The 10508-nt window shown below is 45.1% G+C and overlaps 1 protein-coding gene across 1 annotated transcript in view; it reads right to left on the bottom strand.

The window, feature by feature from the left end:
* Positions 1 to 1318: 1318 nt before the first annotated feature.
* The window catches only part of LOC123505387 (mucin-19-like), a 21587-nt gene continuing 12397 nt past the window's right edge, over positions 1319 to 10508 (bottom strand). Inside the window, 5 exon segments of the mRNA XM_045256606.1 lie at positions 1319 to 2019; positions 2022 to 4074; positions 5805 to 5981; positions 6618 to 9068; positions 10095 to 10154. Coding sequence (XP_045112541.1) covers positions 1736 to 2019; positions 2022 to 4074; positions 5805 to 5981; positions 6618 to 9068; positions 10095 to 10154 — 5025 coding nt within the window. The 3' untranslated portion in view covers positions 1319 to 1735.

Raw genomic sequence — 10508 nt, 5'->3', positions numbered from 1 at the left:
TTATAGAGACAGTACATACGACTCTTTTCATCTTTATGTCGCTGCGCAGCGACTAATATTTTCCGCTACTCATACACACCCACACGCAGCGTGTATGTCTGTGTGTGTGTGTGTGTGTGTGTGTGTGTGTGTGTGTGTGTGTGTGTGTGTGTGTATATATATATATATATATATATATATATATATATATATATATATATATATATATATATATATATATATATATATATATATATATATATATATATATATATATATATATATATATATATATATATATATATATATATATATATATATATATATATATATATATATATATATATATATATATATATATATATATATATATATATATATATATATATATATATATATATATATATATATATATATATATATATATATACAAACACATCAATATCATTATCTTTTGTAACATTATTTAAAGATCATGGTTTTCGTGTACTGCTAATCATGAAAACTCCCTAGAATCTCAGTGTCTTAATTTCATGTATAATTTTATTTTGCTTTGCAAAAAAATAACAGTTGGCTTAAGAATTACTGACAGATCAGCTTTCTCCTTTATAGCATTTGATACTTTCACGCATCGTGACCATCATTTAAAGGGGAAACAGATCGGTCCTGGAGCTTCTGTGGGTGACTGACATGTTTGTGGTTCCTCCTCGACACGTGGGTGGGTGTAGGCTATTTGTACTTACATTATACCATTACCTCTGATTTAGTGCTGACAAGACGAAGCACATTCGTGTGTCAATAATGATCTTTGGTTTTTATAGTACAATGTCAAGTTTTCTTCTGAGCAAGTTCCCCTGAAGACTGGCACTTGGCTGTTCTTATTTCATGAACATTTCTCCTCGTTCCAATATAAAGAGCTCCTCCTCAACCGCACTCCTGATCTGTTCACCCTTATGTTGACAGCCTTCCCTATCCTCTACAAAAGTTTACTCACTGTCTATTATATATATAATATTCATACGTATGAACTATATATGATGAAAGCTGCATCTTCCAGATTATAAGCAACATACAGTTTACTGTTATTCAAAAACCTATGTTTAGCAGCCATTATTATAATGTTGGGAGTTTGCAAATCATTACTTTTTATGAGTACTACATGTCATGAAAGTGTATGAAGTAATAAGGTTTCCATGCAAATTGCAGTTTTGTGACATTGCATAAATCTCTTACTGCTACCTGGTTCTTTTCTCCTTTGTCTACACTCTTGCTATATGATGTCCTTGTGTAAATATTTGTAAATGGGATATATATGTAAAGGTTACTTTAAACAACGACAACCAGTAAAATATTATGTATTTCTTTTAGAAATTTCTCGATAAATAAAAGCTCTCTTTCGTTTCACTAGAGAATTCGTAAATAAATAATGCGATAAATACATCATTGCGAAGAGGACAGACAACAAACTTGTCGCGTGGCCCAGGCAGGCTCAGGGAAGGGAAGAAAGGGGAAAGATGTCAATGGAGGTAAAAGTGTGGCTAGAATAGGGTAAAGGCATGAAGGGTTAGTGAAAGGCTCTGCTCGCCCACTGCCAAGCAATACTCACAGCACGTCATGAATGACAGAAAAAAAATAAAAGATTTCAATGACACCGACTAAAATACATTGTACAAACACTAATACACCTTTAAGAATCTAAGTACAAAGGAGAAGACTCCGGCGACCTGACAATTCAACGAATGGGTGATGATGACACTTAGGCTGATGACCTTTGGATGGTGACGGAGCCTGTGGCCTCGTACTTGTGATCAGCTGGAGTGAAGAAGGAGATGACATTGGACTTCCTCTCAGGGGTTTTCACGGAGACGGTACGTGTGAGAGAAAGATTGGAGGGGGATGAGGAACGAGAAGGAGTAGCATATCCACGGCCAGGGGCAGGGCCAGGGGCAGGGCCAGGGGCAGGGGCTGGGGCGGGGATAGGGACAGGAGCAGGAGAGGCCTTGACTGTAAATGTCCTGGCAGGAGAGACGGAAGAGAAGGACTGTTCAGAATCCTTTGGATGGTGACGCTGCCGACAGCTTCATACCGGTGATCAGCAGGTGTGAAGTGCGAGATAACGGTGGATTTCCTATCAGGGGACTTGACAGAAACAGTGCGGGTGAGAGCCAACTTCGAGGCGCGGGCAGCAGCGGCGCGGGCGGCTTCGGCAGCCTGACGTGCGGCGGCGGCAGTGGCGGATGAATCGGTCTTAGAGGACACGAACACTGCCCTTGAAGGAGTAGAGGACTGGCTAGTGGAAGTTTGCCGAGAGGAGCTGCTACCCAGCGTGACGCCAGCGGTTGCATCATAGACGTGTTCGGCAGGTGTAAAGTGGCTGATTACGCTCGACTGGCGGACGGGAGACTTTACTGAAACGGTGCGTGTGAGACTTCCCCCTGATGATCCTCCTGAACGAGATGTAGACGAAAACCCGCGGGAGAAAGAACTGGAGCTAGACCTAAATTTTGAGAAGTCTTCACCAGAATGCTCCTTAGAGGAACCTGACTCTGAACTTTCCTTCACAAAGTGGAAGAAGCCACTCGCTTTCTTTTCCTCAGAGCTGGATGGACTAGATGAACTGTGGAATTCAAATGCAGCTGAGGCACGCCCAGAACCAGACTCGTTCGAGTCTTCAAAGCTGGAGCCACGCCCTGATCCGAAGAAACGAGCACCGGAAGATCCTGAACCACCTGAACGACTGGATGAACTGGCAGAGCTTGAGGATTGGAAGAATGATGAGCCTGAAGTGCCTGAAGAGCCTGAAGCACCTGAAGACCCGGAAGAGCCAGAAGAGCCGAAAGAGCCTGCGGCACCACTACCAGAGCCAAAGGAAGAGCTAGAACTCTGGCTGCTAGATCTGAAGGCAGAGCTACTCTGGCCCCCAGACCCAGAGGAAGAACCAAAGGCAGATCCACTCTGTCTAGCAGACCCAGAGGAAGAGCCAAAGGCAGATCCACTCTGTCTAGCAGACCCAGAGGAAGAGCCAAAGGCAGATCCACTCTGTCTAGCAGACCCAGAGGAAGAACCAAAGGCAGATCCACTCTGTCTAGCAGACCCAGAGGAAGAACCAAAGGCAGATCCACTCTGTCTAGCAGACCCAGAGGAAGAACCAAAGGCAGATCCACTCTGTCTAGCAGACCCAGAGGAAGAGCCAAAGGCAGATCCACTCTGGCTAGCAGACCCAGAGGAAGAACCAAAGGCAGATCCACTCTGGCTAGCAGACCCAGAGGAAGAACCAAAGGCAGATCCACTCTGTCTAGCAGACCCAGAAGCAGAGCCAAAGGCAGATCCACTCTGGCTAGCAGAACCAGAAGCAGAACCACTACGGCTAGCAGAGCCAAAGGCAGAACTACTCTGGCTAGCAGATCGAGAGGAGGAACTACTCTGGCTACCCGAACTAGAGCTGGAACCACTCACACTACCAGAGAGAGAGCTGGAACCACTCTGGCTGGCAGAAAGAAAGGCAGAGCCACTCTGACTACCAGAGGCAAAAGATGATCCAGAGCCCTTGGCAGCAGCTTTGAAGGAAGAACCAGAACTCTGGCTTGACGCTCTAGAGGCAGAACCAGATGTCTTACGACCAGAAGAAGATGAAGAACCAGCAGACGATGAACCAGAGAACGAGTGAGAACTGGAGCTTGATCCCGAGGTGCGTGTTGCTGAGCCAGATGAGCCCTCACCGACCTCTTCTCCCTTGTAAGTGCACGGTCCATACACAAGATCCTCCACCGTTCTAGAGCCAGGCGTTTTGGAGCCACGTACGCGGACTAATCTGTGTCCACAGATGTGACTGGGTGGGCCAGAGGACACGACGGCCCTGGTAGACGAGGACTGTCCGTTGACCTTCAGGGCCTCGGACAAGGAATCAGCAAACATGGCGGCAGCGTTCTCCTCGAAGCTCATGTTGTCCTCTTCCTCGAAGTCGTTGTTGACCCCTGAGATGGCGAAGTCAGCAAATCTCCCGATGCCCTGATTAGAAAACACGGTGGCAGGAGCAAAGATGTCGGCCTTGACGGGCTTTAGAGCGATGCCGGAGTCCTTCCGAGTCACCTTAACCTGTAGGTAAGTAGTATAATTTTAGATGGTGTTGGAGTGAACTGAATTGCTATAGATGACTACACCATAGATGACTATGTATGTCATCGTTGTCTATACTCTTAGTTGTATAATTGTATATAGTATGTGTCTACGTGTGCACATAAACACATATACACAAATACTTGACAAAATATGTCTTGGATGGTGGGAAAAGTGGGAGAATCCTATAATCCTCGTAGACATTGATGTACGGATGGCTGTTGTTGTGTCGTGTCGTGCAGTGTTGGTGTTCGAAGGTGTGTCATGAGTGAAGGAATGTGTCAAAGTGTCTTGAACGGCGGTCACAAGGTAGTCTTAACGAGTCAGTCTGACACTAGTGACACATGCAGTGGATGTGGTCACGACTCGTGGACAGGAAAGAAGATTAGACAAACAAACTGAAACTGTCAGACAGATTGATTGATAGACAGACAGAAAGACAGACAAACACAAGGACAGACAGCGAGACAGACAGACAGACAGACAGACAGACAGACAGACAGACAGACAGACAGACAAACAAACAAACAAACAGTAAGAAAGACAAAATAAATCATAGACCATTGACAGAGAGACAAAAAGAATGAATAAAGACGAGGTAAATATTACCAGATATAGTGACATAGAAATATATACAAAAGCGTGATCATAATGAGATTAACACTAGCAAATACAAACAAATAATAAAAAAGAATAGCAATGACCTCATACGATACACAAACGTTCCCTGACTGCAAGTAATACGGAAAAGATTACTGGTCGAGATATTAAAACCGAAACTATATATATATATATATATATATATATATATATATATATATATATATATATATATATATATATATATATATATATATATATATATATATATATATATATATATATATATATATATATATATATATATATATATATATATATATATATATATATATATATATATAACAGAAAATAATCAAAATAGACAAAATATGTAATGATACAAAAATTAAAAACGAACTCATTAGTGCTCATCAAGCTTAAATTTTTGAGAATGAATTTTCAAATAAATGATTGAATGTGAAATTGGAATAGAAGTTTGTAATTTTCAGTAGGAACAATAATTATCAGAAATCAAATTATTTTGACAAATTCTAGAAATGAAGAAAATTATGAGAGAGAGAGAGAGAGAGAGAGAGAGAGAGAGAGAGAGAGAGAGAGAGAGAGAGAGAGAGAGAGAGAGAGAGAGAGAGAGAGAGAGAGAGAGAGAGAGAGAGAGAGAGAGAGAGAGAGAGAGAGAGAGAGAGAGAGAGAGAGAGAGAGAGAGAGAAGAGAAAGAGAGAGAGGAGGAGGAAGAGGAGGAGGAAGCAAATTGGAAACAAGAAGGAGGCGAGTAGGGAAAGAGAAGGAGGCGAGTAGGAGGAGGCAAATAGGAGGAGGTGAGTATGTGAAAGCAAAGGGAAGGAAGCGAGGAGGAGGAAGAGGAGGCGAGGAGGAGGAAGCAGAAGAGGCGAGAAAGAGAAAGAGGTGAGGAGGAGGATGTGAAGTTGAAGATGGTGTCGATGCAAGAGGAAGAAGAGGAAGAGATGAAAGAGTAGGAGGATGAGAAGAATATGAGGAAGGAATCAATGAAGAAAATGTTTGAGGATGGTGACTACAAGGAGGAAAATAAAAGATGGGGTAACTGAGCAGTGAAGTGATGGGTTGTGGCATCAGACTGACGGGTGTACCTGGTAGCCCTTGACAGGGTGGGAAGTGTAAGTGTAGTTGTAGGAGTAACCATCAGGCATGGTCACAGTGTACCAGCCGTAGACCACCCCATCCTCCCCGACCCACTCGTCGCGGCTCTGGTAATTGGTGGATTCGTCGTCCTCCACTCTGACGCTGAAGGTGTATGGCCCTGTTCCCTGCAGGGGGACGGCGACACAGGGCTCTGTTAGGCACAGCTGGGGAGTGTTAGCTTGGATATGCTGGACTGCAGGAAAAATGTAGCATGTCAGGAGTGTTCATGAGTTACTGATGTAATGATGAAATGATGATGTTGGACTGAGACGTGCACTACTACTGGCGCCATCTGCAACATGGCCTTCTCTGACACGTGCTGGATTAGAGTTTGGATATCCTGACTTGAGTAGGTGAGAAGAATTTCTTTTATCAAGTGCAAATACCTACAGATTTTTAGTGTAGGTTTTGTTGGTATACATATTTACATATAGTAAGCGCATTGCTGTTAGTTTAATGTCAGACTGATAAGCAGGAATAAGCTCTGAAAGCTGACTGCTTTAGCCATCATATAAAATAGTTGGAGTGACATTAATTCAGAATTTGCATGCGCCATATATGTACATTTTTTTTCTGAAAACTTTCTCTCTCTCTCTCTCTCTCTCTCTCTCTCTCTCTCTCTCTCTCTCTCTCTCTCTCTTTCTCCCTAGTTTTGTTAGTATTGCATAAGATAAATGACCAGCAAGGGAAAGTGGCACTGAGGAATTATTAGTTCATTATGTACAAACGAGGATATACCTGGTCTGAAGAATACTACTTACACTGCCGCCATCGTCGTCCCTTCCTGACTGTTTGGTTTGGCTGATCTTCACTCCAGACCTTGCTGCGTCTTCTCTGAAGCTTTCAAGTTCAGCAAGGAGTTCAGCAGCACTGACTGAGCTGCCGCCTCGGTATGATTCTGCAAGTTGGTAGCTGTAGGATTCTTCAGAGGATAAGTCTCGTGCAGCGGCAGCAGCTGCAGCTGCAGCAGATGATTGGGCACGGCGCTGAGCTTCTGCTTCTGCACGGCGCTGAGCTTCTGCTTCTGCACGGCGCTGAGATGCTTCTGCTCGGCGCTGAGATTCTGCTTCTGCACGGCGCTGAGCTTCTGCTTGAGCCCGGCGCTGAGCTTCAGCTTGTGCCTGTCGCTGAGCTGACGCTGATGCTTGGAACTGCTGAGCAGATGCTGATGATGCCGATGCACCAAAGCTTGAGCTGGAAGAGCCTGAAGATGATGCTTGCTTCCTTGCCGAAGAATAATCTTGCCTGCCTGAGCTGGAAGAGGATGCCTTTTGAGCAAAACTAGATGAGCTTTGACTGCCTGAAAATCCGCTTCCACTTCCTGAAGTTTGACCAAAGAAACCAGAGGACGAACCCTGACTGGCACCAAAGGAAACTCTGCCGCTGGAGCTTTGGCCTGATGAGCCAGATGCGCGGCTCCCGCTGCTTGACTGGCCCCTGCCTGAAGATGACTGAGAGGCACTGAATGAAGTTTTGCTACCAGAAGTCTTGCCAGACGATGTAGAGGCAGCAAAGGATCCACCACTACTTTGTCCAGAGGCTGTCCTGCTTCCTGATGCTTGTCCCGATGCGCTTCCAGACGCCTGACTGAAGGCAGAGAACGATGATCCTCGTCCGGCACCAAATGACGCATTGCTGCTTGATACCCTCTGACTGGAACTTGATTGGCGGCCTCCTTTAACGATAGTGACAGATCCGGTGGCTTCATATTTGTGATTTGCTGGAAGGAAGTGAGAGATGACAGACGACTGCCTCTGAGGACTCTTTACGGATACTGTTCTCGTCAAGGCCAAACCAGCATTAGAGGAGGAAGCAGATGATGATCTCGCAGGCTGGCTAACTTTGCGCACAACTTCTACGCGAGGGGCAGGTCTGGAAGCGGCGCGTGGGGGAGCGGGTGAAGGAAGAGCTACTTTGGAGGTGGAAGCGGCTGCCGCACGAGACGATGATGCTCCTGAAACCTTCCTAGAAGAGCTTTCTGATCCCCTGACGATGGTGACAGAGCCAGTTGCCTCATATTGGTGTTCTGCTGGGACAAAGTGAGAAATGACCTTCGGCACCCTCTTCGGGCTCTTGACAGACACTGTCCTTGTCAGAGCTAAATCACTAGCACTGGAAGATGAGGACTGGGCTGGTCTGCTGACTTTTCTTGTAACCTCAACCCGACGGGGAGCAGCAGGGGCAGGAGCAGGTGTAGGAGCAGCAGGACGTTTCGCAGATTGGGTCTTTGAAGCAGATGATCCACTTGCAGAAGCTCTTGCAGCACCCTGAGATCCCCTGACGATGGTGACTGAGCCGGTAGCCTCGTATCTGTGGTCGGCAGGTACGAAATGAGAAATAACAGAGGGCACCCTCTCAGGGCTCTTGACGGAGACAGTTCTTGTCAGTGCTAACTTGTCAGCAGCGGAGGAGGATGAAGACGACTGGCTTGTGGTTACTTTACGCCGAGGAGCTGCGATAGGGCGCTTAGGTGCAGGAGCAGGAGCAGGTGCAGGACGTGCGCGAGGAGCAGGGGCAGGTCCAGACACAAACTTAGCTTGGCTACTAGACGAGCTGCTGGCGACCTTTGAGGAGCTCTGGGATCCCTTGCGGATGGTGACGGAGCCGGTGGCCTCATACCTATGGTCGGCGGGGACGAAGTGAGAAATGACGGAGGGAATTCTCTCTGGGGTCTTGACGGACACAGTCCTCGTCAGTGCTAATTTGTCAGCGGAGGAGGAAGAAGAAGATGAGAAAGACTGTGCTGGTCTACTAATCTTGCGCACTACCTTGACTTCACGGGGTGGCGCGGGTCGAGATGTGAATTGAGCACCAGCACCAGCACTACTTGAAGAGGAGGAGGCCCGTGCGGCAGCAGCAGATCCCTTGACAATAGTAACAGATCCCTCCGCCTCATATCTGTGATCGGCAGGAACAAAGTGAGATATGACAGTTGGAACCCTCACGGGTGTCCTAACCTTAACCGTACGAGTAAGAGCTGCTCCAGAAGCTTTGGCAGCAGGACGAGCGGGTCCTCGTGGTGCTGCGGGCTTAGCGGGGCCAGAGGCGGCTGGAGGGCTATAGGTTCCTAAGTTCGGCCTAAGAGCCTCGTCAGATCCCTTTTCAATTAGCACGCTCCCGGTAGCCTCGTACCTGTGGTCGGCCGGGGTGAAGTGGGAGATGACGCTGGATACTCGATCGGGACTCTTGACGGAGACAGTACGGGAAATGACCTGAGGGCAAGTTAGCATTAAGATACTGCGTTCCTGGCTTGCGGCTCAGCATGGAAACTGATATACATATCTATAAACCCGCTAGTTGAATTACATAAATTAAATACATTTCATTTAAATGTTCCTCCTTCCTAAAGTGTATCACATCTTAGTTCAGTAATAACAAATATTTCTTTCATCATATCAGTTTATACTCATGAATTATAATTAGTTTCCGATATATTCCTGTAACAGTGCAGTAGATTGAGGAATCATAGAATGAAACATTGATGGGAGAGGCAGATTACCTTCAAACCATCGTAAAGAAACAGTTATGAATTCATTTTTTTTTTTTTTTTTTTTTTATATCATGTGGGCTTTTCACGGGAATTTATGGGCTAAAGGGGATACTTTTTGGGTACCCCCTATCTCAAAGCCCACCCGCTAGGAAACCGTTGCCCCGAGTGAAGAAGCCCAACCTACACTCGGACCGTGGACAGGATTTCAATCATGAACAGCACCGAATTATTGTATACCATGTTTAGAACTTTATCTTATTGAACGAACGTAAATTTTGTCAGTGATTAGTACGTCTAAAACACAAGTGGCCAAGCATCGATATATATATATATATATATATATATATATATATATATATATATATATATATATATTTTTTTTTTTTTTTTTAATTCCATGTGGGCTTTTTCACGGCAATTAATGGGCTAAAGGGGATACTTTTTGGGGGTACCTCCTATCTCAAAGCCCACCCGCTAGAAAACCGTTGCCCCAAGTGAGGAAACCCAACTTCCATTCGGACCGTGGACAGGATTCGAACCCGTACGCTTGGAGACCCCTCGGACCCTTAAGCACGCATGGTTCCACTGTACCACGGCGGACAATTCTTGTGAAAAAGTTAGATCATCAATTTAGTTATTCAAACTATGTTGACAAAGCTCTAAACGCTAAACTTCCAGTATACTCGTGTCATCTACTCCTCTTGAATTTTTTTTTTTTTTTTTTTTTTTTCAAGACAGATGAACTTACCTCCTCAGAGGATTTGTCTGCCACGACGCAGGCCGCCAGGGCCACCACCACAACAGCCACCTGGGGGAAAAAATTGCGGTTAGTATGTAAGCCACATCAGAATTATACAGGAACCAGTTTACGCAACATTCATTTAGAAGGATTTACACACACACACACACACATACACACACACAAAAAAAAAAAAAAATTGTTATTTCTATGAACATATAACCTCCCAAATGATCATTTGTACGCCCCCAATGCAATCTCCTCACAGCACACAAGACGACGTAAGACCCACAAATATATTAAAAGGGGCCGCTGAGGTCGTTGAGACGTTAAAGGACGACACCCTCGCTTCTTGAGACAATTATTATAATGAGATAATACATTCTCACCCTCGCGTCCCTTGTGTATACTCTGGCAACACGG

Source organism: Portunus trituberculatus, chromosome 18 (assembly GCF_017591435.1).
Source record: "Portunus trituberculatus isolate SZX2019 chromosome 18, ASM1759143v1, whole genome shotgun sequence".
In the NCBI taxonomy this organism is placed as follows: Eukaryota; Metazoa; Arthropoda; class Malacostraca; order Decapoda; family Portunidae; genus Portunus; species Portunus trituberculatus.
The sequence above is the reverse complement of the archived record's forward strand: the minus strand, read 5'-3'. Positions and strand labels throughout refer to the sequence as shown.